The 26,828-nt window shown below is 60.1% G+C and overlaps 4 protein-coding genes across 6 annotated transcripts in view; 2 read left to right on the top strand and 2 right to left on the bottom strand.

Moving 5' to 3' along the window:
* Window positions 1–2,697, top strand: part of LOC130253630 (uncharacterized) — a 112,372-nt gene extending 109,675 nt beyond the window's left edge. Inside the window, 1 exon segment of the mRNA XM_056492352.1 lies at window positions 2,025–2,697. Within this exon segment, the coding sequence (XP_056348327.1) occupies window positions 2,025–2,687 (663 nt within the window). The 3' untranslated portion in view covers window positions 2,688–2,697.
* A 4,371-nt stretch (window positions 2,698–7,068) lies between these two features.
* On the bottom strand, window positions 7,069–11,728 carry LOC130254534 (antigen WC1.1-like). Its single transcript, XM_056494172.1, has 12 exons — window positions 11,632–11,728; window positions 11,241–11,561; window positions 10,453–10,755; window positions 10,065–10,379; window positions 9,561–9,950; window positions 9,177–9,485; window positions 8,718–9,089; window positions 8,493–8,636; window positions 8,249–8,344; window positions 7,952–8,035; window positions 7,578–7,718; window positions 7,069–7,394 (listed from the first exon to the last, which is right to left on the bottom strand). The coding sequence occupies exons 1-12, from the start codon at window positions 11,681–11,683 to the stop codon at window positions 7,279–7,281; spliced, it is 2,643 nt and encodes an 880-aa protein (XP_056350147.1). The 5' UTR covers window positions 11,684–11,728; the 3' UTR covers window positions 7,069–7,278.
* A 533-nt stretch (window positions 11,729–12,261) lies between these two features.
* On the top strand, window positions 12,262–15,373 carry AIP (aryl hydrocarbon receptor interacting protein). The gene is made up of 6 exons (XM_056494193.1): window positions 12,262–13,263; window positions 13,397–13,576; window positions 13,763–13,951; window positions 14,119–14,295; window positions 14,381–14,522; window positions 14,608–15,373. Exons 1-6 carry the CDS (start codon window positions 12,913–12,915, stop codon window positions 14,811–14,813), a joined length of 1,245 nt encoding a protein of 414 aa, XP_056350168.1. The 5' UTR covers window positions 12,262–12,912; the 3' UTR covers window positions 14,814–15,373.
* A 236-nt stretch (window positions 15,374–15,609) lies between these two features.
* On the bottom strand, window positions 15,610–26,810 carry PITPNM1 (phosphatidylinositol transfer protein membrane associated 1). 3 transcript variants are annotated; one of them, XM_056494167.1, is made up of 24 exons: window positions 26,743–26,810; window positions 26,087–26,194; window positions 25,259–25,473; window positions 25,064–25,185; window positions 22,492–22,716; window positions 22,084–22,398; window positions 21,603–21,698; window positions 21,391–21,498; window positions 21,221–21,282; window positions 20,907–21,151; window positions 20,244–20,433; window positions 20,037–20,144; window positions 19,801–19,943; window positions 19,394–19,572; window positions 18,889–19,059; window positions 18,571–18,720; window positions 18,323–18,471; window positions 18,141–18,251; window positions 17,897–18,013; window positions 17,538–17,686; window positions 17,294–17,443; window positions 16,768–16,951; window positions 16,407–16,535; window positions 15,610–16,310 (listed from the first exon to the last, which is right to left on the bottom strand). In XM_056494167.1, exons 2-24 carry the CDS (start codon window positions 26,162–26,164, stop codon window positions 16,044–16,046), a joined length of 3,663 nt encoding a protein of 1,220 aa, XP_056350142.1. In that variant the 5' UTR covers window positions 26,165–26,194; window positions 26,743–26,810; the 3' UTR covers window positions 15,610–16,043. The 3 variants fall into 3 exon arrangements, with proteins under 3 accessions (XP_056350142.1, XP_056350144.1, XP_056350143.1); XM_056494169.1 differs by having other exon boundaries at window positions 19,801–19,916; XM_056494168.1 differs by lacking the exon at window positions 26,743–26,810 and having other exon boundaries at window positions 26,087–26,681.
* Between the last annotated feature and the right edge of the window lie 18 nt (window positions 26,811–26,828).

Raw genomic sequence — 26,828 nt, 5'->3', positions numbered from 1 at the left:
TCAGGGCGCTGTGCCGGGCGCGTGGAGGTCTATTCCGGTGGCAGCTGGAGCAGCGTGTGCCAGGAAGGCTGGGAGCTGCAGGACGCTGCCGTTGTGTGCCGGGAGCTGGGCTGTGGCACGGCCCTGGAGGCGCCGAGCTGGGCGCGCTTCGGTGCCGGCACGGGGCCGCTGTGGCCGTACATGGCCGAGTGCTCCGGGAGCGAGGAGTCTCTCTGGGAATGCGGGCGCTCGGAACAGCGCGAGTGCGGGCGCGGCCTTGGGGCAGGGGCCGTGTGCTCAGGTCAGTGGCGGGCACGGCCAGATCAGGGTCCGGCAGAGGCCCCGGCGGGTTGGTGGCCGTGCCGTGACCCCTCGTGCATCCCTTGCAGAGCAGATCTCGGTGCGGCTGGCAGGCGGCCGTGGGCGCTGCCGTGGCTACCTGGAGGTGTCCTATAACGGCACCTGGGGCCGCGTGTGCTCCAACGGCACCAGCACCGGCACCGCTGCCGCCAGCTGGGCTGTGGGCACCGGGGCTGGCTGTCGGCCGTCCCCGGCCAGCAGGCGTCCCGTGCCTGGCTGGCCTGGGTGGGCTGCGAGGACGGGGCCCGCTCACTCTGGGAGTGCCCCTCGGCACCCTGGCAGCTGCAGAGCTGCGGCGCTGGCGGGCACGCCCACGTGAATTGTGAGGAGGACAGCAATGGCAGCACCGAGACAGACACTACCCCATATCCGGAGGGTGCCAGCATCCCCAAGCCCGGGCTGGCTGGGATTCCCCTCCCCTCACTGCCTGCCTGTGTCCCCACAGGTGTCCCCAGCAGCAGCACCCCGGCAGTGGGCGTGGGGACGGTGCCTGTGCCAACTGTGCTGTGCGTGGTGCTGGGGACGCTGCTGTGCCTGGCCCTGGGTGCCCTGGCCGTGCTTCTGTGCCGTGCTCATGCCTGGCGCCGAGATGGGTCCTGGTGGCTGGGGGCCGGGACAGACCGGCTTTTGGGGGCGTAGGGGCTCCTGCCCTGTGGAACAACTGAGAACATGGGCAGGGGTGATTTTGCTGCCCCGCACAGTGTCCAGGGCTCCAGATAAATGCTACTTCTGGTTCCAGGCTATAGCAGCGCTGCAGATGCCATCTCCAACGCTGTCTACGAGGAGCTGGACTACACGGCCATGCCGGAGTACCAGGAGGTGCCCAGTGGCCCAGGTGGGTGCAGCCCTTGTGCCCCAGCTCTGTGTGCAGTGAAGGCTCTGCCTGACAGCCCCACGGCACCTTTCGGTCCTGGTGTCCCTGCAGTGGCCGCTGGCCATGGGCCGGGGTGTCCCCTGGGTGCCAGAGCAGCCACGCTGTGTGGTGTGAGGTTCTGTCACCTGCGGTGCCACTTGAGGCCACCCCCATGTCCCTGTTTATCCCCTGCAGGTTCCCTGTAAGAGGGATGTGTTAAGCAGCTGCCGTATTCCAGCGGGGACAGCGTGGAGGGCAGTGACACCGAGGCAGCCTCAGGTAGGGCCCCAGGGCAGGAAGGCAGCGGGGAGAGCAGGGGAGAGGGGACACAGCCGGGCTGGGGAGCTGAGGGGACAAGTGCTCCCCTTGTCAGTGTGCAGTGAAGCATTGCCTTTCCCTGCTGGACCCGAGTGTCACCTGCACATCCCTGGTGGGAAGACCGGAGGGGATGGCACAGCCAGACCCCTGCCAGGGCTGCTGCTCACTGCCATGGACCCCTCTGCATTTCTCAGATCCCTTGCCTGGCCCCAGCAAGGAATCCCAGATGGCTACGACGATGTTCTGGATGTGCCACAGGAGCCTACTGCTCCAGGCACTGGGGACATGTCCAAGGGAGTGGCAGATGTGGATCTGTGTTCTCCCCACAGGATAAGAGGCCTCACAGCTGCCCTGTGCCCTCTGCAGAGCCACTCCCTGGCAGGGTTTGGCTGTGGGGGCTGGTAGGGAGACAGCAGCAGATCCATGGGTGCTGTGGTCAGAGACGAGGTGGGGTCTGTCAGGGGGGACATGGAGTTGAATGTCCCCTCACTCACCTTTCTGTGCTGTCTCCAAGGTGGAATCTCCTCCCCTCCAAGCGCCCCAGGATATACAATGGACCTCTCAGAGCAACCCCAGGGGCACTTGGAGTCTGATGATGTCGGCAGCAGCTCCCTGGAGACGGTGCCATGAGGATTCCCTGGCCATGCCCCAGCCATGGGGACATGTATGTGGCAGTGTGCTGGGGCCCTGTTCCCTGGGGGAGGTGGCCATGCCCACAGAGATCACCCCTCCCTGTCCAGCACTGCCGAACAGCAGCCACTCTGTTGGGATTTTCTTCGATTTCAGCGTCAATTTCCCATTTTTCTTATTAAAAGCCATCTGGTTAGACGCACTCCTGGGCTGCGACCAGACTGTGGTGGTGGAATCTCCATCCTGGGTACATCAGCCATTGCTGTGGTTTGCAGGGCTGCAAGTGGATCTAGAGAAACTGCCTGGGATTGGTGGGATTGGGGGGAAGAGCCCTGGGAAATTGCAGGGATTGCCCGCAGGACCTTTATTTGGCACTGCCAAATGCATGCAACTCTTTCAAGCAACACCGGAGGGGAAAGGGAGAGGGCAGGGCCCAGACCCAGCCCCGCAGAGGCAGCAGGATCTCCTCTCTGTGCCGCACGGGTGGGGCAGGCTCAGACCTGCAGGCAGCACTGACAGTTGGGCTGGGAATGGCTCTGGTTCTTGAAGGGCTGTTCCTAAAGGAGGGAAGGTGTTCTGAAGGAGGGCAGCGCCTTCCTGCCCCCCTCAGGAGGAGCCCGCACTGGCAGGGCAGCCGGGCCATGGCCCCTGCCTGCGGCACGTCATGCTCCAGGAGGTTGCCGATCTTCAGGGCGGGCTGCAGTGCCCGCAGGGCGTCCAGTTCCTGCAGCAGGGCCTGGCTGAAGCCGTCCGTGCTCAGCCTGGGCATGGAGGAGGCAGGAGAAGAGAGAAAGTGTTCAGATCTTGTGAGGAGGGAGGTGCTGCCCTGCCTGTCCCGCAGCATCCTCTCCCCAGCTCGGGAATGCTGGGCGGGCGTGGAAGGGGCCGTGGCAGGTCCCTCACCCCAGGCTCTGCAGCGGGCAGGCGGGATGCTGGAGCTGCCAGCAGAGCTGCAGGACGCCGTGGGCTCCCAGCTCGTTGTCACTCAGGTGCAGGCAGCTGAGACGGGGCCCCTCCAGCAGCAGGCGCCCGACAGTCAGCAGCTTCCCGACAGCCGGCAGCAGCCCAGCCTGTGGCACCGAGGGAAACGGGCCAGGAGGGCTTTGGCCTCTGCTCGGGGAGCTGCTGCAGCTGGGAAGGGCGGAGCAGTGGTCATGGCATCAGCACGGGCTGCTGAGGTGTTGAAAAGTTAGGTCCGAATTTTCTCTGATCTGCCTCAGGAACATCATCAGAGACTGAGACCCGGGACCCCATCACTCACTCTGGACCTGACTTCTGGCCTGGCCGAGGTGGATGCTTGTCAAGGGACTGTTTGTAGGTGTGCCTGGTGCTTGCCATGGTACGCTGCTCTCGAGCAGGGTACTGGTTATAGCGTCCTGTTCCAGCACCTGCTTCTTGGAGCAATGATCTCCACATACAATAGTCCACAATCTCCCCATCTTTTGGCCAGAGGCTACTCGCTTTGGAAAAGGACCATAAAAAGTGACTTTCTTAAAGAGACTTTGAGATCTCTTTTTCCCTAACCGAATTAAGTCACGTCTATTGTCAGATGATTTCCAGGATGCGTCCTTTCTGTTGGTCGCTATTACCCTCATCCTTTCTCTCTCTCTCTCTCCACTTTTACTTCGTTTCCCCGACCAACTCCTAGAAAGAATTCGCAAAGCTGGCTGCTAACAAACTATACATGAAATAAAATTCACTGCTGGCTAAAAATCACCTGGGCAGTTACCTGTAAATGTAAAACAATACCCTCTTCCCTCTGGTGCCAAAGAAAGGATCAAACGAGTTATACAGGACTTGTGAAACAAAGACACATTTTCTCCTTTTGACTTTTCTGTATGACCAGTCCAGAAAGCCAAACCTAATTATGTGGCTGTTTATCACTATATTGATGAGACCCTTGTGGGAGGAGATGAAATAGAAGTAGTGGGGAATACCCAACTGAAAATAATCTCCCACTTGGAAAGCCCTAGCTTGCAAATTGCCTCAGAGAAAATTCAAAAACCTTCTCAGGAAGTGTAGTTTTTGAAGACAGCCACTACTGGGATCTCCCCCCCTGACAGGATGGCCCAGAAATCCTCAGTCAGGAAGTGGTATGCCCCGATCAAGCAGTACTGTAATATCTTCTCAGTAACAGAAGAAACTGTAAAAAATCTGGTGATAACAGAAACTGAGAGTTTGGGGAGCAGCTACGACAAACCTGCCTCAGTAATTAAAGTTGCCTCTGCTTTCTCCTCCAAACAAACAGCAAATTTCTCATTTACTGATGCTTCTGCCGAACAAATTATTGCTGGGGGAGAGGGTAGCACTCAGGCTGGGGAGCTGATGGTTTGTTTGGAGTGTTTTCCAGCTTGAGGTGTGGAGTGCCTCTTTTCTTTGCATCTACACTGACTATTACGCTGTGTTTTATGGAAGTACAGAGTGGCTTCCTTTTTTAGCAGCAAAATGATTGGGAAAGTAACAGAATTCCAGTCCGCGTTGCATTCTGGATACTTCCATCATTTTAACCTCCTGCCTCTTTGTGGCAGATTCTGTTGTGTTCACTTTTCACAGAAGAACGCCGCGAAACATGAAGATAGATTTCTGAATCCCTCATCGAACCTGTACACAGTTATGGCGCAGGACCCTACAGCCGTGTTTTATTTTGTGAGATTCAAAATCAAAATTGAACTGCTGTACAATTTTCCCATAAAATTATGTGTTGGAAAAACAAAGCAAAATACTGTAAATAATTCAATGTTAATGCTGTAACTATCTATTACCTAGCCACCGGTTTTGTTGAGCCTGAAATATTTTTTAACTTGGATCATATTTAATTAGGAAAACTGCCCAACAACAAATGTTGTTTAATTCAGCATGGTCTTTTAAATAGATCAAATTGTCAATGCAGAGCAATGTCTCAGTAGTTCAGCCAGCTTGCTCACCTTTTCTGCAAACCTCTTTTGACAGCTGGACAACCTGGTTTTTAAAGCAGGATCATTTTAAGAAACGAACAACAAGAGCTATAAATGGTGTTGTGGGAACAAGATTGGGAATTTTCAATAGTATTGATTTAGAAGTATTAATGAATAAATTGTCTAACATTTCTTCAGCTCTCTGCTGTATCCAGGCTCAACTGTGGTTGCAGTCAGTTGATGCCTCAATTATAAGAGAAGGTGAGGAAGCGACTTTTCCTACTGAAATTTGGAGAATAATCTGGGATAGTGCCACTGATTTTGAAAAATAATTCCAATCCTACTGGAACTTCGTAAATTTTACCCACATCCCCAGCACAAACACAGCCACAGCCTTTGTACTGACAACATATGCTTCAGTATATGAAATATTCCCTATGATTGCATGAGGGCTGAATCATGACGGAGCTATTCTCTATCCTTTCGAGCATAGAGAATGGGCCCATCAAAAAGAACTGCTTGCAATAGTGTTTTTATTAAAAATTGGGTAGTGTGTATTAAAAATCATTTAAACCTTTGTGCCTGAAACTTTACTAAAATTACAAGGTATGATTTTTGCCTCTCTTGGCCTTCTACAGCCCACCAATCCTCTACATTAAGTACACAAATTGGTAACTGTTGACATCCCTAAAGTTATTGACACAAGGTGAAATGTATGATTTAAAATAAGATAAAACATGGTTTTGATTTAAAATTGGTTTCATTTAGGTGTGTTGCATTTTAAATTGAAATTAATTATTTGATTTCTAATTTGAAAATTCCTTGTTTTAAAAATCTTTGTTTTGGTTGTGTTGCATTTTTAATATTGATTAAATTTCCCTATCTTTAATTGTGTTGTATTTTAACTAAAAAATAGATTATCTTTTTGTAATCAGAAATTGGAATTGAAAATTGATTGTAAAATTAATTTATTGTTTTGCTTTATTTCTTTCTTTTCCTTTCCCTTATCGTTTTCCTACTTTTCTATTCTATCCAACTTTCTCTGTTTTTTACAGGATACGCTATCAACTCGCACGAGTCCTGAAGACTTCACAACACCACCACGAAGGAGCGCTCTTGATGATGATCGTGAGTCACGGGGTGGTGTAAGAGTCGGTCCGAAGTTTCTCTGATCTGCCTCACGACCATCATCAGAGACTGAGACCCAGGACCCCACCACTCCCTCTGGACCTGAGTTCTGGCCTGGCCGAGGTGGATGCTTGCCAAGGGACTGTTTGTAGGTGTGCCTGGTGCTTGCCATGGTACGCTGCTCTCGAGCAGGGTACTGGTTATAGCGTCCCGTTCCAGCACCTGTTCCCTGGAGCAATGATCTCCACATACAATAGTCCATAAATCTCCCCAGCTTTGGCCAGAGGCAACTTGCTATGGAAAAGGAGTATAAAAGGTGACTTTCTTAAAAAGACTTTGAGATGTCTTTCTTGCAAACGGATCAATGATGCATCTATCATCAGACAACCACGAGGTTGCATCCCTTCTGTTGGTAGCTATAATCCCATCCTTTCTCTCTCTCTCTCTCCCCCCCTTTTACTTTGTTTCCTTTACATCTCTCTCTCTCTTCTATCCCAAAACTGATTTGCTAAAACGCAATAAGCTGCATTGCTCCTTGCTGCTCAATAAAAAGTTTCTTGCTTTTGTCTTTTGCACCCTGGGGTCAAAGGAAGCATCACGACTCCTGCTCGCGTTGAGTGGATCGTGACACCCACCTGCGGGGAACAGGGACGAGATCCTGCTGCATCTGTGGGGTGGGTCCAGGTCCTAACAACTCCCTTTCCCTCGGAGTTGCAGGAAAAAGATGTGTGCATTTGGCAGTGCCAAAGTCCTGCACACGATGCCAGCAATTTCTCCACGCCCCTTCCCCCAACCAATCCCAATCCCAGGGATGTGTCCTTCCTTCCAGATCCGGTCCCGAATCCCCTAAGAGTGGCTGATGTACCCAGGATGGAGATTCGTCCACCACAGTGAGGTCCGAGCCTTGGGAGTGAGTATCTGACCAGTTTTGGTTTTAATAGGACAAAAGGGAAATTCAGACTGAAATAAAAGAAAATCCCTATAACGGAGCTGTTTTCCTGCAGCAATGGACAAAATGGGGTGATCACGGTGGACATGATCACCCCTTCCTGGTGACAGACTCCCACCACACTGCCACACACATGTCCCCAGGGCTGGAGCATGGCCAGGGAATCCTCATGGCACCGTCTCCAGGGCGCTGCTACCAATATCATCATAGTCCGAGTGCCCTGAGGGCTGTTCCAAGGGGTCCTGTGTAGATCCTGGGGCACTTGAAGAGGACGAGATCACACCTTGGTGACAGCACAGAAAGATGCCTGAGATAGCAGGCAGCTCTGCATCTCCCCGAACAGACCCCACCTGGGCTCTGACCACAGCACCCATGGATCTGCTGCTGGCTCCCTGCCCGCCCCCACAGCCAAACCCTCCAGGGAGTGGCTCTGCAGAGGGCACAGGGCAGCTGTGAGGCCTCTTACCTGTGGGGAGGGCACAGATCCACCTCTGCTGTGCCACACCCTTGGACATGTCCCCAGTGCCTGGAGCAGGGGGATCCTGTGGCACATCCAGGACATCGTCGTAGCCATCTGGGATTCCTTCCTGGGGCCAGGCAGGGGGGTCTGGGAAATGCAGAGGGATCCATGGCAGTGAGCAGCAGCCCTGGCAGGGGTCTGGCTGTGCCATCCCCTATGCCCTTACCATCATGGATGTGCTGGTGACCCTCGGGTCCAGCAGGGAAAGGCAATGCTTCACTGGACACTGACAAGGGGAGCACTTGTCCCCTCAGCTCCCCAGCCCGGCTGTGTCCCCTCTCCCCTGCTCTCCCTGCTGCCTTCCTGCCCTGGGGCCCTACCTGGGGCTGCCTCGGTGTCACTGCCCTCCATGCTGTCCCCGCTGGAATACGGCAGCTTCTTGACCCATCCCTGTGACAGGGAACCTGCAGGGGATAAACAGGGACATGGGAGTGGCCTCAAGTGGCACCGCAGGTGACAGAACCTCACACCACACAGCGTGGCTGCTCTGGCACCCAGGGGACACCCCGGCCCATGGCCAGGAGCCACTGCAGGGACACCAGGACCCGAAGGTGCCATGGGGCTGTCAGGCAGAGCCTTCACTGCACTCAGAGCTGGGGCACAAGGGCTGCACCCACCTGGGCCACTGGGCACCTCCTGGTACTCCGGCATGGCCGTGTAGTCCAGCTCCTCGTAGACAGCGTTGGAGATGGCATCTGCAGCTCTGCCACGGCCTGGAAACACAGGCAGCATTTTCCTGGGGCCCTGGGCACGGTGGGTGCCACCAAGATCACCCCTGCCCATCTTCTGAGCTGTTCCACAGGGCAGGAGCCCCTGGAACCCCAAACCGGGTCTGTCCCGTCCCCACCCACCAGGACCCACCTCGGCGCCAGGCACGGGCACGGCACAGCAGCACGGCCAGGGCACCCAGGGCCAGGCACAGCAGCGTCCCCAGCACCACGCACAGCACAGTTGGCACAGGCACCGTCCCCACGCCCACTGCCGGGGTGCTGCTGCTGGGGACACCTGTGGGGACACAGCCAGGCAGTGAGGGCAGGGGGATCCCAGCCAGCCCGGGCTGGGGGATGCAGGCACGGGCAGAGCTACCTGTGCTGCTGGCACCCTCCGGATATGGGGTAGTGTCTGTCTCGGTGCTGCCATCGCTGTCCTCCTCACAATCCACGTGGGCGTGCCCGCCAGCGCCGCAGCTCTGCAGCTGCCAGGGTGCCGAGGGGCACCCCCAGAGTGAGCGGGCCCCGTCCTCGCATCCCACCCAGGCCAGCCAGGCACGGGACGCCTGCTGGCCGGGGACGGCCGACAGCCAGCCCCGGTGCCCACAGCCCAGCTGGCGGCACACGGCGGCGGCGGTGCCGGTGCTGGTGCCGTTGGAGCACACGCGGCCCCAGGTGCCGTTATAGGACACCTCCAGGTAGCCACGGCAGCGCCCACGGCCGCCTGCCAGCCGCACCGAGATCTGCTCTGCAAGGGGGGCACGGGGGTCACGGCACGGCCACCAACCCGCCGGGGCCTCTGCCGGACCCTGATCTGGCCGTGCCCGCCACTGACCTGAGCACACGGCCCCTGCCCCAAGGCCGCGCCCGCACTCGCGCTGCTCCGAGCGCCCGCATTCCCAGAGAGACTCCTCGCTCCCGGAGCACTCGGCCATGTACGGCCACAGCGGCCCCGTGCCGGCACCGAAGCGCGCCCAGCTCGGCGCCTCCAGGGCCGTGCCACAGCCCAGCTCCCGGCACACAACGGCAGCGTCCTGCAGCTCCCAGCCTTCCTGGCACACGCTGCTCCAGCTGCCACCGGAATAGACCTCCACGCGCCCGGCACAGCGCCCTGAGCTCCCCACCAGCCTCACCTGCCGGCTGCCTGCGGGCACGGAAGGACCGGCCTGGGCTGGGTGTCCGGGGCACCGGCACCTCCACTCCTTCCTGTGACACTCACCTGAGCAGATGATTTCTGCCCCGTGATGGATTCCAGCTGGTGCAGTTTTCATCCACCACAAATAAGCAGGGGGAACGTGGTCCTTTAAAAATTCCTCGTTCAGCCATTCGGGCCCCTTAGTCAGCGCTGTGGTCATCTCCTGGATGGTTGTGAGCACACTATCCAAGATGGCCCTCTCCGTCTCGTTGATGTAGTTCAGGTAAATCGTGCCATCCACCATCCGAGTCATGTCCAGTCCTGCACAGCCCATGTCTCTGCAAACCTTACTGAAATTCCGTATGAACAAAATGTCTGCTGGCACACGGCGCCACGTCCCGTTGTCTACGGCCAACTCCAGCCACCCATCGCACCGCGTCTCACCCTCCACCAGCCGCACGGACTTGACAACGCCTGTAAAATGCTCACAATAGGCACTTCATACCAAAATAACCCTGCATCTTCTGATCCCGAATCCTGGGCAGTCCCAAAAGCCCTAGAGGCTCCTCTCGCAGGTACCCTACACACCTGAGCAGCTGACAGCAGCGGCGTTCCCGGGGGCACAGGGCGGCTTCCCCAGCACAGACACGGGGCACTGGCCCGGGTGCCGCTCGCTCCCGCTGCAGCCGAAGGTGTCCGGCCGCAGCGGCCCCTCCCCGCTGCCGAAGGAGCCTCCTGGGGGCACGGCGAGGGCGCGGCCGCAGCCCAGGTGGCGGCACAGGACGTGCGCATCGGGCAGCTCCCACTCGCTGGCGCACACGGAGCCCCACGTCCCCCTCACGGCCACCTCCACTCGCCCGGAGCATCCCGAGCTGCTGTTCCCCAGGCGGAAGCCCGTGTAGGCTGCGGCAGGAAGGGCGGTGAGGGCGGCCATGCCGCACGGAGCCCAGGAGCCCCCGCTGTCCCCGGCACTTACGGGAGCAGATGATGCTGGCACGGCCGCTGCAGCCCTGCCTGGGGGCCGGACGCCGGGCACAGGCGCTCAGGAGGGACTCGGTGCCATTGCACTGGAAGCCCCCGTCCCAGAGCGATCCCGGTGCCGCCCCAACCCGGCCACTGCCGCCCATGGCGAGCGCCTCACCGCAGCCCAGCTCCCTGCACACCACCTGGGCCGCCTTCATGTCCACCTGATCCTCACACACACCAAGCCAGGCCCGGTCCTGCCGCACCTCCAGCTGCCCGGCACAGGCTCCGGCACCTCCGACCAGCCGAGAAAATCCTGAAGGAGAAGCGCAGGCTCAGGGCAACTAATTAAGTGCAAGAGGCATCACATCCCCCCCAAGACCAGCTTCTAAACTGGGAGACAACGGCGCCGTCCCAATGGTGGATGTTGACATTTTAGGGGCCCCAGCCACGGATCTCGCAGTCCCAGAGACTGGCCTCGGATCCTTTACAGTCCACCAGCGCCAGACTGACGGGCCCATCCCCTTCGCCGAAGCTCTCGCGGGCCAAGTAGGCACCGGCAGCCGAGCCTCAGCCCAACTGCTGGAAAACTACCTCGGCGTCCTCCATGTCCCACCTGTGGTCTCCCACAGAGCCCCAGCATCCCTGCAGCTTCACCTCCACCCTCCCGGCACACGGACTGCCGCTGCCCGCCAGCCTCAGCTCCACGGCACCTGCACCAGGCCCGGACCAGGGCTCAGCCCTGCCCGGGATGCTCCTGCACAAGGTGGCTGTCCCAGCACGGCCAGCGTGTCCTCTCACCTGTGCAGGTCACCCCCGCATCCCGCTCGTGGCTGCAGAAGTGCTGTCCCCATCCGAAGTGCGGACACTCCTCCAGCGAATTCTCGGTGCCGTTGCAGAACACGGGCTGCAGCCAGATCCGCCCCGTGCCCTGACCGAACGGGGCGTACGGGGACGCCCTGGCCACCTGGCCACAGCCCAGCTGCCGGCACACCACGCTGGCCCATCGGGCGTCCCGGTCGGAGTCGAAGACACAGATGGAGCCCCACTCCCCGCCGTGCTCCAGCTCCACGCGCCCGGCACAGCGCCCGCCGCCGCCCACCAGACGCAGCTCCCCGGAGCCTGCGGCACGGAGGCTGCTGAGCCGGGCCCGGCACCGCCGCGGGCCCCGCTCCCAGCGCCCGCCACTCACCCGCACACAGCTGCACGCACACGAGCAGCGCCAGCGCCAGCAGCGGCCCCATGGCAGCGGCCCCGAGCCAGCGCAGCCAGGCCACGTCTCGCCAGCGCCCGAGCCAATGCAGGCGGCAGCAGCCGGGCAGCCTTTAGCAGGTGCCTCATCGGCCGCCTCTGAGGCCGCGGCCTCCAATCACCTGCTCCGTGCCCAAATATGAGCCTGGCCTCCGCTTCTGGCGTCACACACCTCGCCACAGTGGGCTGCCAGCCGGATGTGCCCGGGGGAGGCAGCCCCCCCACCCACCACACCTGCGCTGGGGGGGCCCTTCCTGTATCCCCCGAGCCTCCAGCTCTGCTGCTGCTGCAGCCTGCCAAGAGCCATCCTGATGAATGGGGACAGCCTTCACCCACAGACCACGATAGAGCAGCTGCAGGTGCACAGCTGCAGAGCTGCCAGCCCTAATCTCTGGGGCGCTGCCCTGCCGGGGTGCTCGCAGCCCCGCGGGGGTGGCAGCAGCCCCCGGCTCCGCTCGGCGCTGCCAGGTGCCGGCTCCCCGGTCCCTCGCGGCGGCGCTGGCACATGGCGCTGCTGCCGCAGCTGTGGCCCCGCGCTCGCCTCGCCGCCAGGGCAGGAAGGAGGCGCTCAGCCCCCGGCGCCTCCCGGCCTCGGCACCGACCGCACGCAGCTCCCGACACCTGCGCTGCCGCCGAGAACGCCGGCCCTGCCCCGCGGTAAAGCCACAAGTAGGTGGGCACAGAGCCCACTTGATTTCTGGGGGACACACCTGGGTAAGCTGGGACTAAACATTACCGAAAAACAACGCGTGTACGGGGGGGACAGGAACTCCCTTGTAGTCTGTCCTGTGGGTGTGTGAGGACGGGTCTGAGCCACGCCGCAGCAGTGCTGAGCAGTCACAGTGCTGGCAGAACAGAGTGCACTCTACGAGGTCACTCCTGCAGCAGCGCAGTCACCTGCATTTTGGTTCCGATCTTTGTGTGGGACTGTGGATCGGCCACCTGCCAGTGTCCTTGTGTCACCCTTGGATGGCTTGTGGGCTGGGCTGAACCCTGCTAAACTCTGAGGTGTCCTCCCCAACGGTGTCGCACGGCCCTGCCGTGGCTGTCTATCCCGCACGGAGACCCGGCTGGGCTGGCGGGAGGAGACCACCCGGTTTCGTTCTCTCCGCGGCGGGCGGGGAACCTCACAGTGCGTCCCCGAGACATTATCAACTTTCCGTGCTACACCGCGGCCCTTCCACGTTGGTGGCAGAGTGTCACAGAAGGCTTTCAATCCGGAATGCGTCCCGTGTCTCCTGGAGAGGGTGGCGGGGACACGGGAAACCACGAGAACCACGCAGGAACAGGGGGCGCGGCTGCCGCCCTGACCACGCCCCCTGCCCAGTCCACGCCTCTTTCCTGGAGCCCCCGCCCCGCCGAGCCACCTCCGGGCCGGCAGGGGGCGCCCCGCGCAGCCACCGCTATCCGGAAAGAGCCGAGCGGCAACGGAGGCGGCCGAGCCAGGGCTGGAGGCGCGGGCGGAGCGGGAGCGATGGCGCAGCAAGTCGAGCAGCTGCGGGCGGACGGCGTGGACAAGGAGGTGCTGCGGGAGGGCACCGGGCCGCTGCCAGACTTCCGCGACGGCACCAAGGTCAGGTCTGCGGGGGGACGGGCGGGGTGGGGGGATGTGGGAAGCGGAACGCGGCGGGGAAGGCGCGCATGCGCGCCCCCCTCCCCCCCGTGCGTCGCCATGGTGACGCCGTAGGCCCCTCCTGCCCGTTCAGGCCACTTTCCACTACCGGACGCTGCGGTGCGGGGATGAGGAGACGCCGGTGGACGATAGCAGGGCGCGGGGGAAACCCATGGAGCTCATCGCTGGGAAAAAGTTCAAGCTGCCTGTGTGGGAAGCGGCGCTGCGAACCATGCGGCCCGGCGAGCGTGCGCGCTTCCGCTGCGACGCCAAGGTGGGCGGGGCCGGGGGCGTCCGGGGGCGTGGCTTATGTTCGGGGGCGTGGTCTGTTTGGGTGGGCGGTGACGTCATGTTGGGGCGCGGGCGGCCCGGTGCGCTGCGGCCGCGGGGTGCGGGCACGGAGCATCCTGATATTCTGCCCCCCTCCCTCCCCAAATTCCCCCTCCCTTCTCTCCCGCAGCACGTGGTGCTTTACCCGCTAGTGTCCAAGAGCCTGCGGAACATCGCAGCGGGGAAGGACCCGCTGGAGGGGCAGCGGCACTGCTGCAGCATCGCCCAGATGCACGAGCACTACTCCCTGGGGTACCCCGACCTCGACGAGCTCCAGAAGAACCCCCAGCCCCTCATCTTCGATATCGAGGTGCTGAAGGTGAGGTGCCAGCATGGGGAGCTCGGGCATGGAAGTGTCCAAAAAACACACAGATGTGGGATGTTTTTTAGTACTGGCCTTGGCAGTGCAGGACTCGATCCTAGACCTCTTCTCCAACCTAAACAATTCTATGATCCTGTTCTGATTCCATGATGGGGTGCTGGCAGGTGGAGCCACCCGGCTCCTACCAGCAGGACCCATGGGCCATGACAGATGAGGAGAAGCTCCAGGCTGTGCCCCAGATCCACAAGGAAGGCAACGAGCTGTACCGGCAGGGCAAAGTGCCTGAGGCAGCTGCCAAATACTACGATGCCATCGCCTGTCTCAAGAACCTGCAGATGAAGGTAGGTGTCCCAGATGCACACATGCATCCCCAGGAACGCAGGGCTTGACAGGTGCCCCTTACTCTCCCTGCTCTGTCTGCCACAGGAGCAGCCAGGCTCTCCAGACTGGATTGAGCTGGACCAGAAGATCACACCCCTGCTCTTAAACTACTGCCAGTGCAAGCTGCAGTGTGAGGAGTACTACGAGGTGCTGGATCACTGCTCCTCCATCCTCAACAAGTACGAGGGTAAGGAGCCATGAGCCATCCCAGGTGGCAGTGGTGGGTAGCAGGAGACCCAGGTGCTCTGCTGATCCCGTCTCTCTCCCCACAGACAATGTCAAGGCCTACTTCAAGCGGGGCAAGGCCCATGCAGCAGTGTGGAACGTGGCCGAGGCACAGGCCGACTTTGCCAAAGTGCTGGCACTCGACCCCTCGCTGCGGCCCGTGGTCTCCAAGGAACTGCGGAGCCTGGAAGCGCGGCTGCGGGAGAAGGACGCCGAAGACAAGATCCGCTTCAAGGGCATCTTCTCCCAGTAGAGTCCGTGGCAGCAAGGGAGAGCCCAGCGCTCTCAGGACAGGTTCTTTTAGATATTCCACATGTGGAATGGTCATGGATGTTTATTAATGTTTAATACAGATTTTACTTATTTGAAGTCAGTGGAAATGGCCCCAGAGCTAGCCACGGCCTGGGGACACAGCCAGGCACTTAGGTGGCAGCATAAAGCATCACAGCACACGGCTGAAGCTCTTTGCTGGGCTCTAGACTCTGGTCATTGTCACGCCAGGGATGTGTGGGTCACAAGAGCCCGCTGCTCCCTGCCAACTTTTATCACTTATTTGGTGTTTTTATACTTTATGATGGCCATGGAGGGGCAGCGCCGAGCCTCAGCCCCAGCTCCAACCCGTTCATGCCTGTTCTCCTCTGTGCCATGTCATTGTCACTTCTCCAGACTGTTGCTATCATCCCAAACCAGCGTCTCCTCTTGTCATGTCAGTGTCAGGAATATTTTATATAGAATAACAGCTTGCTCCTGCTATCTCTATAAACCTCTGGTCATGCTGTGCCAAGATAAACTCAAGTAAAACCAGTCACTACCCCTGGTCACTACAAAAATTTGCTGCTACAGGTAAATGTGGGGAAACCAAGTTGGAGAGGGGGAGGGCATCAGCATTGGCATAGCCCACAGACTCCAGTCTGTCTTAAATTGCCTGTGACCCAGCTGCTGTGCTCCACAGCCATCTCCTTGTGGGACATGGTGTCCCTGGAAGCTTCCCAGGGCTTTCCTAGTGGGTGGGAATCCTGGCTGCCACAGGCACAGAGCAGACTCATGGGTTCTGGCACCTTGTCATAACATCTCTTTATTCAACACTGAAACGAAAGGGGGGAACAGAGGAACCACTCTGAAACCCCAACCAAGCCCTGCCCCATGACACCGGACGGAAATAAATAGGTGGGGAGGTGCCACTTGCTTTGGGGCACAGCCACAGCCCCCAGTTCTGCACAGGGATAATGACCCTAGGGTGCAGACCCCACTGGGCACTGCCCAACGGCCCTAAAGGACCAGAGTGGATGGGGCTGGGGGCAGCAGGGAGGACTCAGGGTGGCTTAACCCTGAGGGGATCACTCTGGTTCTCTGGGGGGCTCTGAGCCATCTCCCAGCACCCTCATCTTCCTATGGCCTCGTGGCCCAGCACCATCTCTGTCCCCAAGTGCTCCTTGGTGGGAAATCAGGGATGTGGCAGAGGGGGGACATGGCTGCGCCACCCTCACTCCTCACCCTCCAGCTTGAGGCTGACGCTGCGGGGCTTGGCCCGGGACAAACCAGGGGGTGCTGAGGGGGGGCCCCCATCCCGTTCTGCCTGGCTGGAGCCCCGGGAGCGCAAGAGCTGGCTCTGCTTCCGCAGGAAGTCGACAGGCGCCGGGCAGCCATAGGTGCCTTTGCCCAGCACAGGTCGTGGAGGGCCCTTGGGGGAGTGAGCGAGGGCTGCAGCTTCCAACTGGGCCAGGTGGGCAACGTAACCGTCGGAGAGGAACTGCAGGACACACAGACAGCCTGAGCCTGTGGCCATGGCCAGCTGGTGGACCATTCCCTGTATCCCCAGTCTGCCCCAGCTCGGCCACCACCATACCTGGCACTGGTTTTGGAACTTCTTGACGGCCCGTCCCACGATGTAGATGTGTGCTGGCGCAAGTCCCAGTGAGCTGTAGACGGAGACATCCTTGGTGGAGCCGTAACCAGCAACTATGGAGATCTCTGCCTGCCCAGGGACAAGAGCATTAGGGCAGAGAACAACCCTTCCCACAGGGACAGCCACCCCCAGGGGCTGGGACACCCTCATGTTAAGAGGGATGGCTGGGAGCTGCCCTGAGAAGCTTCCAGCTCTGCCATGGCAGTGCAGTCCAGCTCCCAGCATCTCTACCGGGACGCAGAGGTGCACAGGATTCAGCAGAGCCCACACCACCCCACCAGCAGCATCCCCATATCCCCACCTCGGTGCGCAGGCTCTGCAGGAAGGCGGCTTTCTGGCGCAGTGGGTCGTGGGTGAGCCCGTCGCAGAAGGAGACGGCGCCGTGGGGGAAGTTGTGCTGGGAGAGCCAGGCCACCACGCGGTGCTTCTGCATGTCAGGGCGCCCCGTCACGTAGATGATCATGTACCCTGAGTCCTGCCAGTGCCTAAGAGGGGACATGGGAGGCTGCCAGGAGCCTGTGTGGAAACAGTCCTGCTACAGAAAGCTGGGATGTCCCAATACAGTATGTGTGGGTGCTGCCTCCAAAACCTCCCTGCTCCCAGGGATTTTATCAAGGAGAAGAAACAGCAGAGCTGTGGGGACAACATCCAAACTTGGAGAGGATTATTTTCCACAATACACAATAGGGCATCAGCATAGAGATGATGTGCTAGCGGCAAGGCAGTGATGGAATACCCTCCCCCTCTTCCCTGCTCCGACACCCCCCAACTGAGTTGTCACATCATGAAAGATAGGGAGACCAACTCCCTGATTGAAGGGCACCCACCTTACAACATCCACAGCCCCTGCCCGCACTTTGGGGTCACTGCCCATAATGGAGACGCTTGCAGTGAAGGAGCCGTCGATGCTGAACACAACAGACTCGGTGCCACGAGCCACCACGGTCAGGTATGCCTCGGCGTAGCTGTGGTCCCCTCTGTAAAGGCAGAGGTGGTGGCTCAGGTGGTGGCCAGAGCAGCAGGTGCAGCTCTGCCAAAAGGGCTGGAGGAGAAACTGAGGCAACACCTCACCTGACCACCATGCGCACAGGGTAGATCCCGATGGCCAGAGCTTTGTCTGGAGGGATGGTGAAGGTCAGGCGCCCACTGCCACTCGTCACCTCGGTGCCATAGTACAGCCACTTCCCCGACAGCGGCTGTGTCATGATGTAGATGTCCACCTGAGAGAGGGAAATGGGCTGGGCACCGGCTGAACCCCCACATCCTGCTGTGTCCCCACCTGCAAGTCCTTACAAGCTTCTCCTGCCATCCCCCACAGGGTCCCATTAACCACATCCTTCTCCCACTGTGGGTGACACCAGCCCCATGCCTGGTCCTGGACCCCCCACCCTGTTTGAGGTGTCCTGGTGGACCCCTGAGCCCAGCTATACCTTCTCCCCAGTCAGTGTCACCACATCCAGGGGTCCATACATGAAGCGCCCGCTGAGGACCTGTGCTTTGCCCTCGCACACAATCACGTCGCAGGCGCGGTGGTTGGCCGTCACGTTCTGCGGGCACACAGGGTGTTCAGCAGCTCCTGGGGGAGCTCCTGAGGTGCCACTAGGACACCACTGGATTGTGGGATTTTCCCAGAACACCCCAGGATGCCCACGGTGGCTCCCATTGTCCACATACCCGGATCTTCACTTGGGTGCGCTTGCGCTGCCATTTCTCCCGAGGGATGGCGGGGCTGTAGATGGAGCTCTCCTCGCTCTCTGCAGGCTGCGGCCCCTCTTTCTCCATCACCTGCCAGCAGCATGGTGCCAGCTCAGCCTCCGCCAGCCCTGGCCTGCCACACCCCACCATGCCCACCATACCTGGCGCAGGATGAAGGCCACCACGTCGGAGGACTCCCAGTAGCTGGCGTGGAAGAGGTGGGGCAGAGTGATGGTGGGGAAGGCAGTCAGGGCATCAGGGCAGTACAGAGAGTAGTCGATGCGCTTCGGGCCCCACCAGCGCTCCAGGACTGCGGGGAAAGCTGGAATGAAGCCTTTTCCAAACCTCATCCCCTGTTGTGCAGCCTAAGGTGCCCACATGGGATGGGGTGGATGGTGATGACACTTACTTTTCACAATCTCGCTGGTACTGGCAGGAGTGGGCAGCTCTGTTGGCTCATTGCCCTTCCAAAAGCCCCCAAAGCCGCCAGTGGGGGTAGGGGGAGCAGCCACATCCACTTTGGGCAGGAACAGGGCAGAGTGTGTCTGCAGGGCCTCCGCTGAATAGAGAGCTGTGTGAGCACACCCAGAGCAGCTGGGGACACCCCTTCAGTAGAGCCCCAGAGCAGTGGGAAGGACTGCAAATCCCTCTCCCCCCACCCAGCCAGGATGTGGGTGCTCTGAGTACCCTGATGTGGCCCCAGGGTGCCTGGCACCAGCCTGCTCACCCAATAGGGATGAGGTGCCATCACCCAGGGGGTACTTCTGGTATCGGGGCACACTGAGTGGGGGCACAGCGTGGAAGGCCTTGGCCAGGAGGGGCTCCAGGCGGGAGGCGCAGGGATCGGCGGCGTGGAAGAGGTTGTAGATCTGCTCACAGGCAGGACGCAGCTGGGCCACTGCAGCACAGAGCGAGGTCAGGGGCGCCCACAAGGGCTGAGGAGAACCAGGAGAAAAACACCCAGGAGGGGTAAAGCAGGACACAGCAAGAGGAAAGGCTGGAGAGGGTAATTTGGGACACCAGGGATAGGTTGAGGCTGGCACAGAGCAGGGATACTCAGCCACCCACAAACACCCACACAGCCAGGGCTGGACATGCAAGGGGCTCAAACCCAAGCAGGGCTCTCTGCGGTAGTCCTGGGGTGCTCAGGCGTATCGGGTGAGCACAACCCAGGGACTTGAGCCCTGCAGGGAGGGTCAGGGGCTGGCATGGCAGCAGGCATGGATCCTCACCATCCAGAGCAGGCATGACGGTCTTGCGCAGCGCGAGCACCAGCCCCAGTGGGGAGCCGAAGAGGAAGAAGCCGGATACCTTAAATTCGAGGCGGGTGCTGGCACCCTCAGCCCCATCCAGCGCCACGGCGCTGCTCCGGGGTGTCTCTGCCTCCAGCGGGGCCTCGCTGGCCTGCAGGCTGGGACAGCAGAGACAGTGAGCATGGGGAGGGATGGCAACACCATGCTCCCACCATCCTGAAGGCAAAGCTGTGCCTGGTGTGACCCCGTTATCCCAGAGGAGCTCCAGCAAGATCTCCCTGGGGCAGGTAACCTCCATGAAATGCTCCTTCCCAGCCTGAAGCAGATGGGAATTGCACCCTTTCCATAAAGCACAAGGTAGCCAACCATCCCCACCTTGGGCTCACCTGCACGTGGAGCTCTGCTGCTGGCTGTCCCCTTGTGTCCCTAGGGGCTCAGGGCTGGCCTGGCCCAATACTGGCGCTCCCTCTGTCCCATCAGCCAGGGGGTCTGGGCCACCACACTGCTCCGGGGAGATAGGCTCCATGGTCTGCAGGGAGGGGCAGCAAACACCCAGACCCCATGCAGCCCCCAGTGCACCCCCAAACCCTCCCCAAGGAGTGCTGGGATGCAAGGCACTCACCAGGCTGCCACGGCGGCTGCTGCTCCGGCTGCCCCCTGAGACCACCCGGCTCTGGCACAGTGCGTCAAATCCCAGGATGCCGCCCACGCAGTCCCCCAGCAGCACCACCTGCAGAGACCGCAGATTCATGTCTCCACACCCCCAAACCCTCTATGCAGGGTCACAGCCGGACCCCAGAGCCAAGCTTCCCCCTGAATCCCACCTCACCTGGCCGCAGAAGCCAGTACCCTCTCCAGAGTGCAGGAAGGCTGCGTAGGCCTGGTTGGCACGGGTGATGACGGTGCCCACGGCGTGCTGGTAGGTGCCTGAGGAGGTGGCCAGCAGTGGGAGCGCTGCCAACGGGATGTGGTCCTGGCTGCTGGACAGGCTGTCCCTGTCATGGCTGTAGGGGCTGAGCCTGAGGGGGGACATGGCGAGGACTGTCCTGATGGCCTCACCCCACTGCGTGGTACTGGTTCACCCTGCCACACCAGGAGTAATCCCCATCCCGTTCCCTCCCACCACAAGATATTTGGTCACCCAAGATGCTGCATCTGGTGTTATCTCCATCCCATCCAATTCCATGTCATTCCATTCTGCCCAGATGTCCCCGTGCTTGCTCAACCCAGGATGCTGCATGAGGAGTTAACCCTATGCTATCCCATCCCATCCCATTGTCATCATTCCACAACAAAAACCTGCCTGCCCTGGGGTACCACACCAGGAGTTACATGTATCCTATCCCATCTCACCACACAAGGCTTGCTTGCTTGCTGCACCAGGAGTTAATCCCCATCCCCTCCCCAGTCCTTAATGTCCCACCAGAAGTGAAGTCCCCTCTCTAAGGACACCAGCTCCCCAATCCCCTGCTTTCCCAGTGGGAATCCATACTTGGAGACAAGGGCATAGGCCGCAGCACAGATGGGTGGGCAGGGCACCAGGCGCAGGGCCACATGTCCCAGCGCCTCGGGAAAATGGACGCGGGTGACAGCATCAAAGGTGGCCACCAGTGTCTGCACATCCGCCTGCTTGGAGCCCGGCTCGCCCGCTCCCTGATCTAGGATGTTCCCACTGTGCAGGATGAGGAAGAGCGCGTGGATCCGGCACATCTGCTCCGTGCTGTCTGCTGTGCCACTCTGCAGAAGGAGAGCAGTCAAATCGGGGGGCACGGCAGGACAGCACAGCCCAAGGGAGGAGACACGCACCTCAGGGAAGCTGGATGTTCCCAATCCTTCACCATCCCCCTTGGTGGCGCTGGCTCCGTCCCCTGTGAGCACACAGCCCTGATGAGGCAGCTGGAGTCTCCCGGTGGGAATCTGGCCTCTCCCAGGACACCTGCCCCAGGATTTGGGGCCAGAGCACCCCCAGTGCTCACCCAGTGCCTCGTCCAGCTCGGCTGGCCGCTCAAGTGTGTCCAAGAAGTCGTTGGAGCTCCACTTGGTCATCTCCTTGGCAAAGACCTCGTCGCTGTCAGAGAGATCCTCTGCAGAGGTGGGAGGTAAGCATGGGGTTGGGGGACATCCCTGTGCCTGCACACCCATCCTCAGATACCCTTGTCCCACCCAGCCCGTTCCGAGAAGCCAGTACCGTGGGCATCGAAAAATTCCTCTTCAGAGCTGTTCTCCGAGTCCCGGGCAATGTTCTGCATCCGCCACTCCGACAGGCTCTGAGGAGACACGCCCCCTGCCACCCACGGGGGGTCAGCAGCCCCCTGCAGAGAGACCCCCGCTCCTGCCCCACATTTCCCCCTCAGTCCTGGACCCAGACCCCCCAGGGAGACCTGGGGCCATCCCTGTGTCACCCACAGTCCCCGCCTGGGAGATCTGTGACCATCCCTGGGTCACCCAGAATCCCTTCAAGAGATCCAAGACCATCCCGGAGTCACCCAGAATCCCTCCAGGACCATCTCAGGACCATCTCAGGGCCCCTTCATGAAACCTGGGACCAGACCTGGGACACCCAGAGCCCCAGCCCAGGAGATCCAAGCCAGGCAAAACAGTCCCCCGACCCATCTCCTACAGAGAGCCTCAGCATCCAGGGCTTAACTACAGCAGACCCGGTCTCTTACCTCCGTGCTGGGAGGAGTAGGAAGACCGGGAAGAAGTGGACCACTGCTTGGCAAAGGTATCATCAGAAGGGGTATCAGTCCCTGCCTGCAGCTCAGCCTCCTCCTGGCCGCCAGGACCATCTGGCTCTGGCTGCCCCTCGGGGCTGATCCCAGCTATGGGTGGCTCCTCGCCCTCCCCACACTTGGCCATCTTCTGTGCCAGCATTCGCGCCGTCTCCTCCTCCAGCTGCCGGATATCCTCCATCGTCAGGTCCGTCCACTCATCCTGCCAGCACCAGGCTTGGCGGTGGGCACGCAACATCACCTTCCTTAAACCTGGTGGGAAAAGGGGGGAAGAGAGTCCAGTGTGATCCCACGGCTGCCCAAATGACCCTCCGGTACCATTCAGACTCATGGTTCCGAACTCACCCACGTCGTGGATGAACTGCTCGATCTTGGACTGCATCCCCCAGTATCGGAACTCCACCTTGCAGAGCTTGTAGGCGCACATGAGGGGCCCGCCGGCTGCTGCTGTCTCCAGCCAGTCATCCCCCAGCGGGCCCCGGCCCGTCTTGGATGAGTGGTAGAGTTTGGGATCCTCCTCAGGCTTGTATTCCCCAGGGGAAATAGGATCACGCACAATGTCAATGGTGTCTGTGGGGGGAATGGCGCTTGTCACCCCGCAACGCTTGGCAAGGGGGCACAGGTAGGAAAACAAGGAAAAATGGACAAAAATCAGGTCAAATTATTCCCACAAGCCATGTACCCAACACAGCTGGCAGCAAACACTTTCTGTCCTAGAATTCGAAAATCTTGGGAGTTCTGGAATCGTAGAATCCTGGAATGGTTTCGCTTGGAAGGGATCTTATGGATCATCTCATTCCACCCCCTGCCATGGGCAGGAACACTTCCACTATCCCAGGTTGCTCCAAACCCCATCCAACCTGGCCTTGGACACTTCCAGGGATGAAGCATCCACAGCTACTGTGGGCAACCTGTGTTAGAGCCTCACCACCCTCACAGGGAGGAATTTCCTAACAGAACATACAAAACACCATGGCTGGAACACCACAGACACCCTTGGTGCAGGCTCGTCCCTGCGTGGGACCCCAGTCCAGCACCCCAGGGAGCAGCACAGGGAGGGAGGGGCTGGGAGCTCACAGAGAGCTGGGGCTGGCACGTGTTAGCTGGCAGATCTGGCAGCTGCAGAGTGATCCTGGCCACCCTGGGGGACACGAGGGCTGAGGACAGGGACAGCGCATGGGGCAACTCAGCACAGCCCCTGGCTCCCCCACCAAAAAGCCCGAGGGACCCCCAGAAACAGGGCACAGCAAACACACCACATGACACCATAGCCTCAGGAGAGCCAGGCAGGGAGGGCAATGAGCCCCACACTCAAACAAAGGTGACCTCTCCCAAAATGAGGGTGAGCTCTCCCCACAAATGAGGATGACCTCCTAAGACCAGAGAGAGGCTCCTGAATGACACCCAGAAAAACACTATCCAGCAGTTGTTCAGGCTCAATCCAGCATAAAATCTAGAATTTGGCTTTTCCAACCCTATCTCCAGGTCATGGTCTGGGGGACCCCAGGGCACCCCACTGGCTCCCAGTACCATCCTGCAGCACTGTCCCTATTCTCAAGCTGTGCCAAGCCCTGCATTTATTAGCTCCCCCTTGATGTCCCCAAGGTGCTGTCAGCCTCTAGTCCTCAAGCTTGGGCTGAAAAAAGGGGGAAAAAGAAACCTAGAGATGCCCTGAATCCACAAAAATGATGCAATGCACAGCATGATGCCAAGCATCTTGGCTAACAGCAGCAAAGAGCTGGGATAGAACCTGCTGTCCCCAAGCAGCTCCTGGCAGTGTCATTCCCATCACAGTCCAACTCCCTTTGCTTCTGCCACTGGGAGAAAGCTGCCAAGGAAGCAGTTATCCCCGCGGATCACCCAGACCGTGTTTTTCCATCGCCCTTTGAAATGTGAGAGGGGTTTAAATCTGTCAGTGCTACAAGACACCAGGGCAGAGAAAATCCCAGCAGGATCCACACTGGGGCTGGTCCCACTTCAACCCTACTCCCTGTGGAAGGCAGCAAACACTGGAGATGCTGAGTGCCCTGTGGAATGCCCATGGGACAGGCACTAGAGTGGAAAAACAGGCAGTGGGCACAGGGCCATGCCCTGATGCTGTCTGCTTGGCCCTGTTTGCTTCCCGAGGGCAGTAGGGGCAGAATTCCTGCCCCCAGGTTCAAGACATCGGTATCCCAGCCGGACATCCCCAGAGCCGCAAGATCCGGGGAGAGAAATAGGTCAGATGAATCATTTCCTCCGAGTGCCTATTTTAGGCCTCCATTTTAAGAGGCAGCACGTCACACTCCACATTCTGGCGCCTGAACTGACCATGTCCACACCATCAGGAACAGGAACCCAGCAGAGAGGGAAGAATCCCACCCTGAGCTTCCAGTTCTGCCTACCAGTCTCCCCAGAAAGGAACCAGAGAGCTATCTGGAGCAAAGCCCCAGAGAGAGGGGAAGCAGGGCAGTGAGTAGGAAAATGGGGACATGCTTTTCCAGCTCTCCCTGCTCCAGCTGATCCAAAATGCCCCACAGGACCCAGGTGTGGGATCCCATGTACACCAGGAGAGACTAAGAAGGCAAATCTATGCCAGAACAAGACTAGGACATGGAAAGAGAGGGGAGTAAGCTGGCTCTAAGAAGGAGAAGCTGCAAACAGAAATAGAGGCAAGGGAAGAGACAGAGGACAAAACTATCCCTGAAAATATCTTTAATGTGGAACTTAATTCATCAGTGCTGAGAGGGAGCAGGCAGGGAGCTCCAGATCCAGGGAGCTCATCCCTTCCAGCATCCCTGAAACATGAGGACCAGCAAGGAGAGTGAAGTTGAGCCCCTAAAGCCCCATCACAACCACACCCGCATCCTGGAAGCACTACATGAGAATCCCAGCAGCCACAGTGTCCTGCCTAGCTCCCCAGGCCAGCCATACCCACCCAAAATCCTCTGCCTCTTCTCCGCCACACTCAGGTTGAAGATGTTGGTCTGCTGCCCCGCATCCGGGCGGTAGTAGGTCTCGATCTCAATAGAAAACTTCTCCACAAAGGGACACGTGTACCTGGAGGGGCACAGGACTGAGCCCCGGGCCATGGCCAGTCCTGCAGCCCGCCCCGCCTCCTCCCAGCTCCCACCTGGTGCGTGTGTAGGGATAAGCATTCCAGGACTCCTCCTCCACCTGGAGCGCGGCTTTGGGGAGCAGCGCCCGGAACCAGCTGGGGATGTGGGAGCCGACGTGGTAGATCTTGTGGGTGTACTGGCCGCTGCCGCCGGGGCCATCGCTGTAGGGACGGTTGGCCAGGATCTCCACGCCGCTGCCCTCGCCACTCGACTCCTCCCGGCTCTTCTTCTGCACAGAGGCGACGGCTCAGAGTGGCCCCTCCAAGCCCTAAGACCCTCACGGGTGCCCAGGGTCCGTGTATACTCCCATCCCCATGTGCTGGTATCCCCCAGCCCCACACCTGCTCACAGGACCCTCTGCTTGGATCGGTGGTCCCAAATCCACCTGAAGCCTCAGTGATGACCCTGCAACCTGCCAATCCCTTGGGATCAGCCTCCCTTGGGATCCCCCCCCGTGCCCCTCCAGGCTCTATGCTCAGCACTCCCCAGTTCCCCACACTCAGCCCCACAGCCCCTTACACCCTCCAACGCTCCATGATCAGCCTCAAAGCCTCCTATGCACCCCCAGGCTCAGCCCCTGTACCCTTAATGCTCCCCCACAGCCCGCTACAACCCCCAGGCTACAATTTCCAGCCTCTTTCAGCCCCCTGCACCCCCTCAGCCACAGTTCCCAGATCCTTGCACCCTTCCAGCCCCCCATGCCCAGTCCCACAGCCCTGTGCACCCTCAGTGCCCCACATCCCTCAGGCTCAGCCCACAAACCCCAGACCCGTGCAGACCCCGGGCTCATCCCTCAGATCCCACAAGCCGGAGGCTCCCCCCGCTCAGCCCCGCATCCCCACCTGGATCATGTACAGCTGGGCCACCTGGTACTCCTCCAGGCTCATGGGCAGCAGGATGTGGTACTCCTTGATCAGCATGTCGGCGGCGGGGGCCAGCGGGGGCAGCTCCTGAGGGGGCTTCCGTTACACCGGACCGGGCCGGCTTCGGGACAGCTCGGGCCGGTTCGGCACCGCTTCAGAACCGCTCGGGGCGCACTCAGCTCAGCCCGGTACCGCTGGGTCCGGGTTTGGCCCGTCTCGGAGCCGCTCCACCCCCGGGTTCGGCTGAGTCCGGTACCGCTCGGCTCAGGCTTCGGTTCGGTCCGGTACCGCTCGGCTGGGCTCGGTCTCGGTTTCGACCCGCCTCGGCAAAACGCGCGGCTGAGTCCGGTACCGCCCGGCACCTTTCTGCCCCCGGTTCGGCCTGGCTCGGAAAAGCTCGGCCCCGGGTTCGGCGGAGTCCGGTACCGCTCGGCTCCCGATTCGGCTCAGTCCGGTACCGCTCGGCCCCCCTCGGTCCCACGTTCGGCTCAGTCCGGTACCGCTCGGCCCCCCTCGGCCCCGGGTTCGGCCCGGCTCGGCCCCACTCGGCTCGGCTCCGTTGCCATGGCAACGCGGCCGGCTCCGCTCCCCCCCGCCCGCCCGCCCGGTCCCCGCCGCCCCCGGCCCCACCGAACCTGCGCCGCTCCGCACCGGCCCCTCGGATCGTGACATCACAGCCCGTTCCCACGGCGACAGCCGTGACGTAGGGAGGTGAGGGGGG

The sequence above is a fragment of the Oenanthe melanoleuca genome, chromosome 5 (genome assembly GCF_029582105.1).
Source record: "Oenanthe melanoleuca isolate GR-GAL-2019-014 chromosome 5, OMel1.0, whole genome shotgun sequence".
NCBI lineage: Eukaryota > Metazoa > Chordata > Aves > Passeriformes > Muscicapidae > Oenanthe > Oenanthe melanoleuca.
Note: the sequence above shows the minus strand (reverse complement) of the source record. Positions and strands in the feature narration are given on the sequence as shown.